The sequence below is a fragment of the Phodopus roborovskii genome, unplaced genomic scaffold (genome assembly GCF_943737965.1).
Source record: "Phodopus roborovskii unplaced genomic scaffold, PHOROB, whole genome shotgun sequence".
Taxonomy (NCBI): Eukaryota; Metazoa; Chordata; class Mammalia; order Rodentia; family Cricetidae; genus Phodopus; species Phodopus roborovskii.
The window spans coordinates 22,007,522-22,020,330 of record NW_026126407.1 but is presented as its reverse complement, the minus strand read 5'-3'; the positions used below and the strand labels follow the sequence as shown (position 1 = coordinate 22,020,330).

The 12,809-nt window shown below is 41.5% G+C and overlaps 1 protein-coding gene across 1 annotated transcript; it reads left to right on the top strand.

Moving 5' to 3' along the window:
* Positions 1–11,567: 11,567 nt before the first annotated feature.
* LOC127219770 (olfactory receptor 2T29) lies at positions 11,568–12,515 on the top strand. The gene has a single exon (XM_051181538.1). The coding sequence runs from the start codon at positions 11,568–11,570 to the stop codon at positions 12,513–12,515; it is 948 nt and encodes a 315-aa protein (XP_051037495.1).
* The last annotated feature ends 294 nt before the right edge of the window (positions 12,516–12,809 follow it).

The following is a 12,809-nucleotide window of genomic DNA, read 5'->3' as shown; positions in this document are numbered from 1 at the left end:
TTTATTTTGGTTTTTTTTTTTTTTTGTTTTACTTGACATGCCGATCCCAGTTCCCTCTCCCTCCCTCCCTCTTACACTCTCTCCCCCCTCACATGCACACTGACCACCCTCCCTTCCCATCCCCCCACCCCAATTCCACATGTATGGCAATGCCATCCAGGTGGGGTCATGTAGATCTGTCAAGTCATTTGAAGTAGGGACTAGGACTTCTCTCCTGTCTCTAGGTTAAGGCAGTATCCCTCCATGGGGTATGTATTCTCAAGGAGTTTTGTGCACCAGGGATACATCCTGGTTCCACTGTCTGAGGTCCCTTATACTGCTCAGTCCTTCTGGCTAAGACCCGTATTCAGGGGGTCTGAGTCAGTCCCATGCTGAATTCCCAGCTATCATTCTGGGGGCCCGTTAGCTCCTCCTTGTTCAGGTCAGCTGTCTCTGTGTGTTTCTGCAACCTGGTCTTGTCCTCTCCCTCTGCATCTGGATTCTAGTTAGACTCAGTTTTTAGTTATGGGTGTTTGCTTCTGTTTCCAACAGGTACTAGATGAGGGCTCCATGATGGTAGATAAGTTTGTTGTTGATCTCAATATCCGGGAAGGGCATTTATGGTAGCCTTTCCACAGTTGCTCAAATTGTTAGTTGGCGGCAGGCAGTCTTGTAGGCCTGTAAACCTTTCTTTAGGTTCAGTTTTCTCTTCAAACCAATAATGGCTTCCTCTTTTATGTTTGTTCTCTCTCTTTCTCTCTGTCTCTCTCTCTGTCTCTCTCTCTCCTGCCTTCTATTCCTACCCTGACAAAATCTTCCTAATCGCACATGCTTTCTTCTCCTTCCCTTCTCTTTCTCCTATTTCTTTTTCCATTCACTGCCCCCACCACCACTTCCCATGTGCTCTGGGGGACTTGTCCCTTCCCCTTTCTGTGAGGGACTTTATATGAATCTCTTAGAATACACCTTGTATCCTAGTTCCTCTGGTGGTATGAATTATAGGCTGGTGATCCTTTGCTCTAGGTCTAAATATCAATATATGAGCAAGTACATACCATATTCCACTTTTTGTGACTGGGTTGCCACATTCAGGATGGTTTCAAGTGCTATCTACTTGCCTGCGAATTTCAAAATTCCATTATTTTTTTCTGCAGAGCAGTATTCCATTGTGTAGATGTACCTCATAATCTTTATCCATTCTTCAGTGGAGGGACATCTAGGTTGCTTCCAGGTTCTTGATATTATGAATAATGCTGCTATGAACATAGTTGAGCAGATGTCTTTGTTGCATGGATGTGGATCATTTGGGTATATGCCTAAGAGGGGGATTGCTGGGTCCTGTGGTAAACTAATTCCCATTTTCCTGAGGAACCACCATACTGATCTCCAAAATGGCTGTACGAATTTGCACTTCCACCAGCAGTGGAGGAGTGTTCCCCTTTCTCCACATCCTCTACAGCATGAGTTGTCATTGGTGTTTCTAAATCTAGCCATTCTGGCAGGAGTAAGTAAGATGATATCTCAAAGTTGTTTTGATTTGCATTTCCCTGATAGCTAAGGATGTGGAGCACTTTCTTAAGTGTCTTTCAGCCTTTTTGATTTCCTCCATTGAGAATTCTTTCTTCAGTTCTGTACCCCATTTTTTTAATAGGGTTATTTGGTGTTTTGTTGACTAGTTTCTTGAGCTCTTTGTATATTTTGGTAACCAGCCCTTTGTCAGATGTAGCACTGGTGAAATCTTTTCCGAGTCTGTGGGCTGCCGTTTGGTCTTGTCCACTGTGTCCTTTGTCTTACAGAAGCTTCTAAGTTTGAAGAGGTCCCATTTATTAATTGTTGCTCTCACTGTCTGTGTTCCTGGAGTTATGTTCAGGAAGCAGTCTCCTATCCCAATTTGTTCAAGGGTACCTCCTACTTTCTTTTCTAAGAGGTTCAGTGTGACTGGATTTATATTGAAGTCTTTGATCCATTTGGACTTGAGTTTTATGCATGGCATAGACATGGATCTATATGCAGTCTTCTACACACCATCATCCAATTGTGCCAGCACCATTTGTTAAAGATGATTTCCTCCCCCCATTGTATTCTTTTAGCTGTTTTGTTGAAAATCAGATGTTCATAGGTATGTGGGTCAATATCAGGATTTTCGATTTGAATCCATTGGTCTACCTGTCTAATTTTGTGTCAATACCAGGCTATTTTCAGAACTATAGCTCTGTAGTAGAGCTTAATGTCAGGAATGGTGATGCCTCCTCATGTTCTTTTATTGTATAGGGCTGTTTTGGCTATCCTGGGTCTTTTGTTTTTCCGTATAAAGTTGATTATTATCCTTTCAAGGTCGGTGAAGAATTGTGGTGGGATTTTAATGGGGATTGCATTGAATCTGTAGATTGCTTTTGGCAAGATTGCCATTTTTACTATATTTATCCTACCTATCCAAGAGCATGGGGGATCTTTCCATTTTCTGGTGTCTTCTTTAATTTCTTTCTTTAAAGCCACAAAGTTCTTATTATATAGGTCTTTTACTTGTTTGTTAAGCATTACCCCAAGATACTTTATGTTGCTTGTGGCTATTGTAAAGGGTGATGTTTCTCTGATTTCTTTCTCTGCCTCTTTGTTGTCTGAATAAAGTAGGGCTACTGATTTTTTTGGGTTTATCTTGTATCCTGTTAGTTTGCTGAAGGTGTTTATCAGCTGTAGGAGTTCCCTGGTAGAGTTTATTGGGTCACTATTGTAAACTATCATATCATCTGCAAATAGAGACAGTTTGACTTCTTCCTTTCCAATTTGGATGCCCTTGATCTCCTTTTGTTGTCTTATAGCATTACCTAGAACTTCCAGTACAATATTGAAGAGATATGGAGAGAGAGGGCAGCCTTGTCTTGTTCCTGATTTTAGAGTAATTGGCTTAAGTTTCTCTCCATTCAGTTTGATGTTGGCAGTTGGTTTGCTGTATATTGCTCTTATTGTGTTCAGGTATGTTCCTGTTATTCCTTATCTCTCCAAGACCTTTATCATGAAAGGGTGTTGAATTTTGTTGAAGGCTTTTTCCTCATCTAGGGAGATGATCATATGGTTTTTCTTTTTCTGTTTGTTTATATGGTGGATCACGTTGACAGATTATTGTATGTTAAACCATCCCTACATTCCAGGGTTGAAGCCTACTTGGTCATGGTAGATGATTTCTCTGATGTATTCTTGAATTCGGTTTGCCGGTATTTTATTGAGTATCTTTGCATCGATGTTCATCAGGGATTTTGGTCTGTAGTTTTCTTTCTTAGTTGTGTCTTTGTGAGGTTTGGTTACCAAGGTTATTGTGGCCTCATAAAAAGAGTTTGGCAATGAACCTTCTGTTTTTATCTTGTGGAACCCTTTGAGGAGTAGTGGTATTAGTTCTTCCTTGAATGTCTGGTAGAATTCTGCATTGAATCCATCTGGCCCTGGACTTATTTTGGTTGGGAGGCTTTTGATGACTGCTTCTATTTCATTGTGGGTTATAGATCTATTTAAGTTGTTTGTCTGTTCTTGATTTAATTTTGCTAAGTGATAGTTATCCAGAAACTTGTCCATTTCCTTTGGAGTTTCAATTTTTGTGGAATACAAGATTTTCAAAGTATTACCTGAAAATTGTCTGGATTTCCACTGTGTCTGTTGTGTTCTCTTTTTCGTTTCTGATTTTGTTAATTTGCATGTTCTCTCTGTGCTTTTTTGTTAATTTGTATAAAGGTTTGTCTATCTTGTTGACTTTGTCAAAAAACCAACTCTTCGTTGCATTGATTTTTTTGTATTGTTTTCCTGGTTTCTATTTTGTTGATTTCAGCCCTCAAGCTGATTATTTCCTGACGTCTACTCCTACAGGGTGAATTTGCTTCTCTCTGTTCTAAGGCATTCAGTTGTGCTGTTATTTCTCTTATGTGACTATCCTCTATTTTCTTCCTATTGGCACTTAGTGCAATGAACTTCCCTCGTAGTACTGCTTTCAAGGTGTCCCATAAGTTCAGGTATGTTGTATCCTCATTCTCGTTGAATATTAGAAAGTCCTTAATTTCTTTCTTTATTTCTTCTTTGACCCAGGTGTGGTGCAATTGTACATTGTTCAGTTTCCATGAGTTTGCAGGTTTTCTGCTATTTGTGTTGTTGTTGAATTCCAATTTTAAAGCATGGTAGTCTGATAAGATACAGGGGACTATTTCAATTCTCCTGTATCTGTTGAGGTTTGTTATGCCACCTAGCATGTGGTCAATTTTAGAGAAGGTTCCATGTGGAGCAGAGAAGAAGGTATATTCTTTTGTGTTTGTATGGAATGTTCTATAGATGTCTGTTAAACCCAGTTGAGACATAACTTCTGTTAGTTCTTGTGCTTCTTTGTTGAGTTTCTGATTGGTGGTCCTGTCTAGTGGTGAGAGTGGTGTGTTGAAGTCTCCCACTATAAGTGTGTGAGGTTTTATGTGAGGTTTGAGTTTTAGTAGCGTTTCTTTTACAAATGTGGGTGCCTTTGTATTTGGGGCATAGATGTTCAGAACTGAGGTTTTGTGTTGATGGATTTCTCTTGCGATGAATATGAAATGACTGTCTTCCTCTCTTTTGATTAATTTCAGTTTGAAGTCTAACTTGTTAGATATTAGGATAGTCACACCTGCTTGCTTCTTGGGTCCATTTGATTGGAAGATCTTTCCCAACCCTTTACCCTGAGGTAATGTCTATCTTTGTAGCTTAGATGTGTTTCTTATATGGAGCAGAAGGATGGATTCTGTCTTCGTATACATTCTGTTAGCTTGTATCTTTTTATAGGTGAGTTAAGACCATTAATGTTGAGGGTGAGTATGGACCATTGATTGTTGATGCTTGTTTGTTTTAGATTTGTTGTTGGCAGTGGTATTGTGAATATATTTGTCCTGCTTTACCCTTGGGTTGTGGTGTAGTTAGATTATCTGTTGCCTACAACTTTGTGGGCATAGTTAACTTCCTGGGGTTGGAGTTTTCCTTCCAATACTTTCTGTAGGGCTGGATTTGTAGATACGTATTGTGAAAATCTGGCTTTGTCATTAAATATCTTGTTTTCTCCATCTATAGTGATTGAGAGTTTTGCTGGATATAGTAGCCTGGGCTGGCATCCATGTTCTCTTAATACTTGTAGAACATCTGTCCAGGGCCTTCTGGCCTTGAGGGTTTCCATGGAGAAGTCAGGTGTAATTTTGATAGGTCTGCCTTTATATGTTACCTGTCCTTTTTCCTTTGCTGGTCTTAATATTCTTTCTTTATTCTGTATGCTAGGTGTTTTGATTATTGTATGTCAAGGGGTCTTTTTTCTTTGGTTGAGCCTATTTTGTGTTCGGTATGCTTCTTGTACCTTCATGGGCATGTCCTTCTTCAGATTGGGAAAGTTTTCCTCATGATTTTGTTGAATATGTTTTCGGCATCTTTGAGCTGGGCTTCCTCACCTTCCTCTATGCCTATTATTCTTAGGTTTGGCCTTTTCATGGTGTCCCACATTTCCTGGATGTTTTGTATTAAGGATTTGTTGGATTTATGATTTTCTTTGGCTGATGAATCTATTTCCTTTAGTTTATCTTCTGCTCCTGAGATTCTCTCTTCCATCTCTTGAATTCTGTTGGTTATACTTGTATCTGTAGTTCCCGATCTTTTGCCCAATTTTTCTATTTCCAGCATTCCTTCAGTTTGTGTTGCCTTTATTTTCTCTATTTCAGTTTTTAAGTCTTGAACCATTTCCTTCACTTGCTTAATTGTCTTTTCTTGGCTTTCTTTACTTTCTTTAAGAAATTTGTTCATTTCTTCCAATTTTTTATTTGTTTTTTCTTTGATTACTTTAAGGGATTTTCTCACATCTTCTTTGAGGGCCTGTATCATCTTTATGATGATAATTTTTAAGTCGTTCTCTTCTGCTTCATCTGCTTTGTCGTGTTCTGGTCTAGTTGGTGTAGATTCCCTAGATTCTGGTGGTGTCATGCTTGTCTTTCTGTTGTTAGCTGTTTTCTTGTATTGCCGTCTTCCCATAGCTTCTTCCAGTAGGTGTTGGCGGAGTCTCTCCCTCCCTCTATGGTACTTCCCTGTGGGCTTAGGTGGGTCAGAGGTTTGATGTCTGTAGCTCTGGGTGGTCCAAGCTCTCTAGGAGGTCTCTCCACAGGCAGGGGCCCAGAGATGGGGGTCAGCGATCAGGCTCCAGCAGTAGACTGGCAATGGAGTTCAAAGATCCCAAAGGCTGGGACTCAGGATGTTCCTCATGCCTATAGGAAGATGTAGCCTGGGCCTGGCACTCTCCAGCTGAGGCTTCTTTGGTAGAAACCCTGAGATGGGGTTCAAGGATCCTACAGGCAGGAACTCAGAGTAGTCCCCCAGAGATAGGCGGATATCTGGGAGGGGCGCAGAACTCCAGTAGAGGTGGAGGTCGGCGAACAGGCAGGTGGAAATTACCTGTGGTCCCGAGGGAATAGACAGGTGTAGCGTGCTCAGAGCTGCTCTGGGAAGTTCCCAGAAGGTATCTGGATTGTTGGCTCCACCCTCTGTCCCAGTGCTCAACCAGAATAGTGGGAGAGAGGGCAACATAGGGCACAGGGTAGGGGGAGGGCAGGCTCTCAGTGGAGGTGGGTGGGGGAATATCAGAGCTCCAACAGTGCTCTCAATGGAGACAGGACACAGGGGCAGGGAGATCCAGGGCCAACTCTGGGAGTTCCTGGGGAAGGGTATAGGAGAGAGTCCACCCAAATTGGTCCCAGACTCAGCTCTAGCCAAGGCCTGGCGATGGGGCATGAGTTTTGTTTACAACAAATGTGTCCTGGTCTGCTCCTTTGTGGATCATAGTGTTAAATCTTTCTATTTTAATATTTAATATGGAAATCCACAGAATACAGGAAAGTGGGAAGTCCTGATTGGTGCACAGGGAAAGATTACAAAAAGATGAAAGTAGAATATACTGGCACTAAGGACAGAAGAATGATGGGGAAGGAATTTGGAGTAGGGAAAGGGATGAAAGTGAGGACAGAAAAGGGATCATCTAACTCTAAGGATGTTTGAAAAAGCCATGTGAAAAGGCTTGCTATTCTTCTTTATATATTCATATGGATTCACATTCTCTACATAAGAGATATGGCTCCAAGAAACCATAGACTGTCCAACAGCCCAGTGCCAGGAATGGGCTATCTGTTATTGACTTCTTTCTCACATGTGTCCTGGAGACCCTCAAAACTACACAGGCTGTTGCCATTGCACTTGATCACCTCCTAAAATTTGATGGTAAGACCACATACAATGTTCACAAGATATGAAGAAAACAGTTAGTGATGACCAGGAAGTCTTCTCCCTGTTGGCTAGCTTTCACAGTACCAGGAGCTGCTTTGTAGACAAGTGATGACTTATCTGCCCTCAAAACCTACATGGCAGTTAGCACAATTAACTTTGTATCTCATATCCTATGACTAGAGCATGCAGATTCAAAAGACTGTGGATTTTGTCCAGAGGACTATACTATAAATATTTACATTTTCACTGAAGTCATTTGTACTTGTAGATTGTTCTGTGATTTGCATGCCACTATTTACAATGAAACAAGCATTTAAGTTTCATGTAGCTCTGAAGAACACGGATTGTGACTAACCCCATAGCACAAGGACGCTGTGATAGGTAGAGGACAAGATGGCAGATGAAGAATGGGACCTCTGGTCAGTGTGTTGGGCACCAGTAAGGGGCAGAGTCTGTGCCTAAGTAACTGAATTCCAAATTGAGAATCTACACCTGTGAAAACTACTGGAAGTTTATATGAACACACACACACACACACACACACACACACACACACACACACACACGAGGGGGGAGGAGAAGGAGGGAAACAGCTAGATGATAGATAGATAGATAGATAGATAGATAGATAGATAGATAAATAGGTAGACAAAAAACCAACTCTGACAAGTACCCAAGAGGATGGCCATGCAATATGCAATACCTGATTTATCTATCTCATGCTTGATATTTATCTACAGTGATCAAATTTCAGATCGTTGATAATTCTGGTTACAATTACACTTTTACTGACCAAAAAAAAAAAAAAAAAAGAAAAGAAAAGAAAGGAAAAAAAAAAAAGCACAAAGTCAAAACCATAGCCGTGTAATGGAGATGACTCTCTGTTTTATTTTAAGCTCCATTAATTACATCTTCTAAGTCTCCAAGGAACATTACTGACAAAAAACCTGCCACACCAGCCCTTAATGAGAAGAATCCAGCCAGGGATGATGTCACTTCCCTCCCTTCTTATGCTCTTAACCAGCCACTGCCCCATGTCCCATGTGTCCAAGGCTGCCAGCAGCATCAGGGGTAAGTTATACCTGAAGGGAGACTGCACAGCATTCACTGTAACTGACTTAACATCTGGTTTTTAATCTTCCAGTAGTTCTTGACAACATTCCTTTGATTTTCCACTATCTTTTTTATTTTCTGCAGAAAAGAACATGTATGCTTTTTCAAAAACCTCAAATTCTATTCATTTAATGCAGCAGACTTAGCATGTTTTATTCCCAGCTACTTAGAAGAACATGTATGCTGCCTTCTCAACTAATCTTATGGTGTTTGCTACCAGACATGGAAATGCAAACTTACAGAGTGTCACGATGACACCAAGAATTACATGCTTGCCCCATGTTTGCAGTGATGAAATGGACAGGGCATTGTCTACACTGAACTGCAGACTACAGAGGGAAATGGGGTTTCCAAGAGAACTGAGGAAGGGGCATGCTCTCTGTCCCCCAAATAGTGAAATGTACATCTTTTGTCAGTTGGTTGTTTCATATTAGGTACACACTCTGAAATCTGAGTTTACCTCTGAAAATGAAGGAAATAAGGTAAGTAACTCAGTCTACTGGGAAGATAGATGTGCCGTAGATGCTGATGCTGCTGGCTCCAGTATCTTGGGGTCACTACACAGGTGCTCTTAGTGACCCCAGTGTGAAGCTGCATCTGGCTGTCCACATGGGATGCAAACTGGAAAGTTGGAACAGGACTGACCAGGATGCAAATCCCCCTGAGCACTTCAGACACTGTGATCCTAGACCTCTGGTTGTCTTGGGTGTCTTGATGTCAGAAACTCCCACTTGATAGAATGCACTGCTTATTTGACCAGTTTCCATATGTGGAGTACATTACCCTTACCTTAAATCTACCTTGTCCACATATAAACCAAACACTGTGGTGTCTCTGCACTGTTTTGGAATATTTAAGTTAGTCTCCATCTGTCAAACTTTGGTAGAAAGGAAATTTGTCTGTCTTTTCTATTTATCATCTACCTGTGCGTCCTTCCATCCACCTTCTGCGAAGTGTTTCCAATTTGTGAAACATTTTTAAAAAAGGCATTGGGACCCTGCAACTGTCTCTGCTTCCAGCCTTCACTGACAGCACAGGGTTTTACCAGTCCAGCAGCAGGAGCACCTTAGGGAACTCTCACAAAGGTGTAAACACCTGTGGACCTTGCAGCTCCTTCTGAATTCTGCCTGCCCTGTAACCACAGCTAAACTCTTCTCAAGAAGAGATATTTGCATCGTGTTGGTGAGAGCTATCATGGCTCAACATTTACTGATCCAGGAGTCAGAAGGTTCAAAAGGGTCTCCAGGGAAGGCAGGAAGGCTCCTCTGTCAGAACACTGTTGCTCTTGCAGAAAACCAGGTTCAGCTCCCAACACCTGCATGGCAGCTCACAACTATCTGTAGCCAGTTCCTGGGAATCAGACATCCTCTTCTGACCTACTTGTGGCATAGGGACACATGTGGTATGCTTGCCCAAATGCTCGTGCACACACACACACACACACACACACACACACACACACACAATCACACAGACAACATACACACACACACACACACTCACACACACATTCACAGATTCAGAAAAACACACATATACAGTAAAGTAATTATAAATATTTTAGGTTGAAAATTGAATCTTTTTAAGTAGAAAACATGGCTTAAGCTTTAGCTGGCTTCAGAAATCCTAGGTATATTTTGTGCCTGTTGCTTTTACTCATTTTGCAGCCATTTAAGCATTTCTCTTTATCATATTTACATCTTGTCCTGCACAGACTGGCAGGAGCCTATGTAAGCAGCATCAAGTTCAAAGTCTCCTTGACTTGTGTTCAGAGTCCAGTGTAGTCGGACTGTGAGCATGGAGCACAGGGAGCAGGGAGCCCGGGTCAGAGGCACCTCAGTGCTGCTCAGAAACTCACTGCTTCCTGGACCCCATGAGACGGGGACTGTGACAGCCACAAAGCAGAAGGTGCTGCAGCACAGCCTGGCCTGGCCTGTGAGCACAGTCACCTCTGAGTCCTATAGAGTTAGAGCGAGTGGTGGGACCTGTGAGGAGGTGAACGTGGGGACGCTGACCTCTTACACAGGTGAGTTTTTCTGCTAACTGCTCATCAGGGCTAAATGTGCAAATATATTTATTTGCAAATTCCTAAGTTCATATGAACTTTTATCTAAATACACATGTAAAGTTTTTTTAAGTCTATACAAAAAAGCAAATTTAAAACATATATTAAATTTCAAATATAAAGTCTTTTTTTGCTAAGCACTAAACGTTATTTATTTGAACTCTTCTTCCTTATTATTTTGAAATACAAATTCTTAAATATGTACACAATATTCAAACTGTAGAACAAAATAATGTGGCACATATTACATTAATATTAGCCATCTCTAAGATGGCTTTCCATAATAATGAGATCTTAGCAGTATAGTAGTGTGTGTGTGCTCAGCTGTTTTTATTTTGTGATATTGAAAGAACTTTCATTGTTTTTCATTATTTAATGTTGGCAAAATCAGAAATCAAAGTTGTCAACATCATGCCATCATCATCATCATCATCACTACTCCCATAAATAATCATCACCATCAGCAGAAGAAAAACCATCACCACCACCACCATCACCATTGTTTTAGGTAGCAGATGGAAGACTAGTGGCACTGGGCTGATGGCAGTATTCGGCCACCGAGTGGGCTCCTTGCCCCAAGCCTCTTAGGGTTCTGAGCATTGGTCCTGCTTGTGTGAGGGTGAAGCTTCAAGAAATTCCCAGATAGTCCTATCTGGGGGATTCAGGAGGTTGACTTGCTTTATATTTCCCTTTTTTAATTATAATTTTTAAAAGAGTTTTAAGTATGAAATTTACCTCACAGGTTTAAAGATTCCAAATATTTCCTTAATTCATGGAGGTCAGAGTGTATTTCAAAACCAAAACTTTCAAAATAATTTTGATTTTAAGGTTTACTTTTTTGTCACTGAGTTACTATTTGTGTTAGCACAGGGTAGCACTCCTCAAGTTTGTAGTACTTGACAGAAGACACAGTCTATATGTAGGAAAGTTCATGACCTTGAACTATGGAAAATTTGTCCTGAATCACCAGTACTTCTGACCAAGATGTGGATTCTCCACTTTCAAAAGTTGATTGAACTATGTGTAGTATACAATGCTCATATCTCTGCACCTAGGGAACTTAACCTAGTTAGGTTAGGGAACCATCACTGAGCATTCATTCCTAGGGGCACATGACACTAACCCCAGAGCATTCTTGGTTGCCTAGGAGACACCTATGGACATTCCCACCTGGATGAGAAACTACACTGGACCATCAGATTTCATCCTGGTTGGATTCTTCAGTCAGTCCAAACACCCTGCTCTGCTTGCTGTGGTCATATTTGTGGTTTTCCTGATGGCCTTGTCTGGCAATGTCCTCCTGATCCTTCTGATTCTCTCTGACACCCGCCTCCACACACCCATGTACTTTTTCATCAGCCAGCTGTCCCTCATGGACATGATGTACATTTCTGTCACTGTGCCCAAGATGCTCATGGACCAGGTCCTGGGGAGCCACAAGATCTCAGCTGTTGCCTGCGGGATGCAGATGTTCCTCTATGTGACAATAGGAGGTTCAGAAGTTTTCCTTTTGGCTGCCATGTCTTATGATCGCTATGTGGCCATCTGCTATCCACTCCGGTATCCTGTCCTCATGAACCATAGGGTGTGTCTCCTCCTGATGTCTGTCTGTTGGTTCCTGGGATCCTTGGATGGCTACATACTCACTTCTGTCACCATGACCTTTCCATTCTGTGAATCCCGGGAGATCTATCACTTCTTCTGTGAAGTCCCTGCTGTGACAAAGCTCTCCTGCTCAGACACCTGGTTCTATGAGACTCTCATGTACCTGTGCTGTGTGCTCATGCTTCTCATCCCTGTGACTGTCATCTCAAGCTCCTATTCTTCCATCCTCCTCACAGTTCACAGGATGAACTCTGCAGAGGGCAGGAAGAAGGCCCTTGCCACCTGCTCCTCCCACATGACTGTGGTAATCCTCTTCTATGGTGCTGCTATCTACACCTACATGCTCCCTGCCTCCTTCCACACCCCTGAGAAGGACATGGTGGTGTCTGTGTTTTACACGATACTCACTCCTCTGTTGAACCCACTAATCTACAGTCTCAGGAATAAGAATGTCACAGAGGCTCTGAAAAAATTATTGGGTGTGAGACCCCTCTTTTGAGAAACAATAAAATAAGTTATTTGGAATGAATAGTTTCCTTTCTTTTCCTCTACACATCTTTTATCCCAGATTCATGATTATGTCATTTGAATGATGCTCACAAGCCTGAGAGTATGATTCATTCTCTCATCATGGACTTCTATTGCACAAGAATATGGATTGGTGCATCTGATTTGCTGAGATATTTTATCAGGATTTGTTGCTGACTCAATGAAATGGGTTTGCTATGTATATTCTCATAATGGCTTGGGTTTCATTCCTTTCTTTTGATTGTACATTGAACGAACTGGCTTT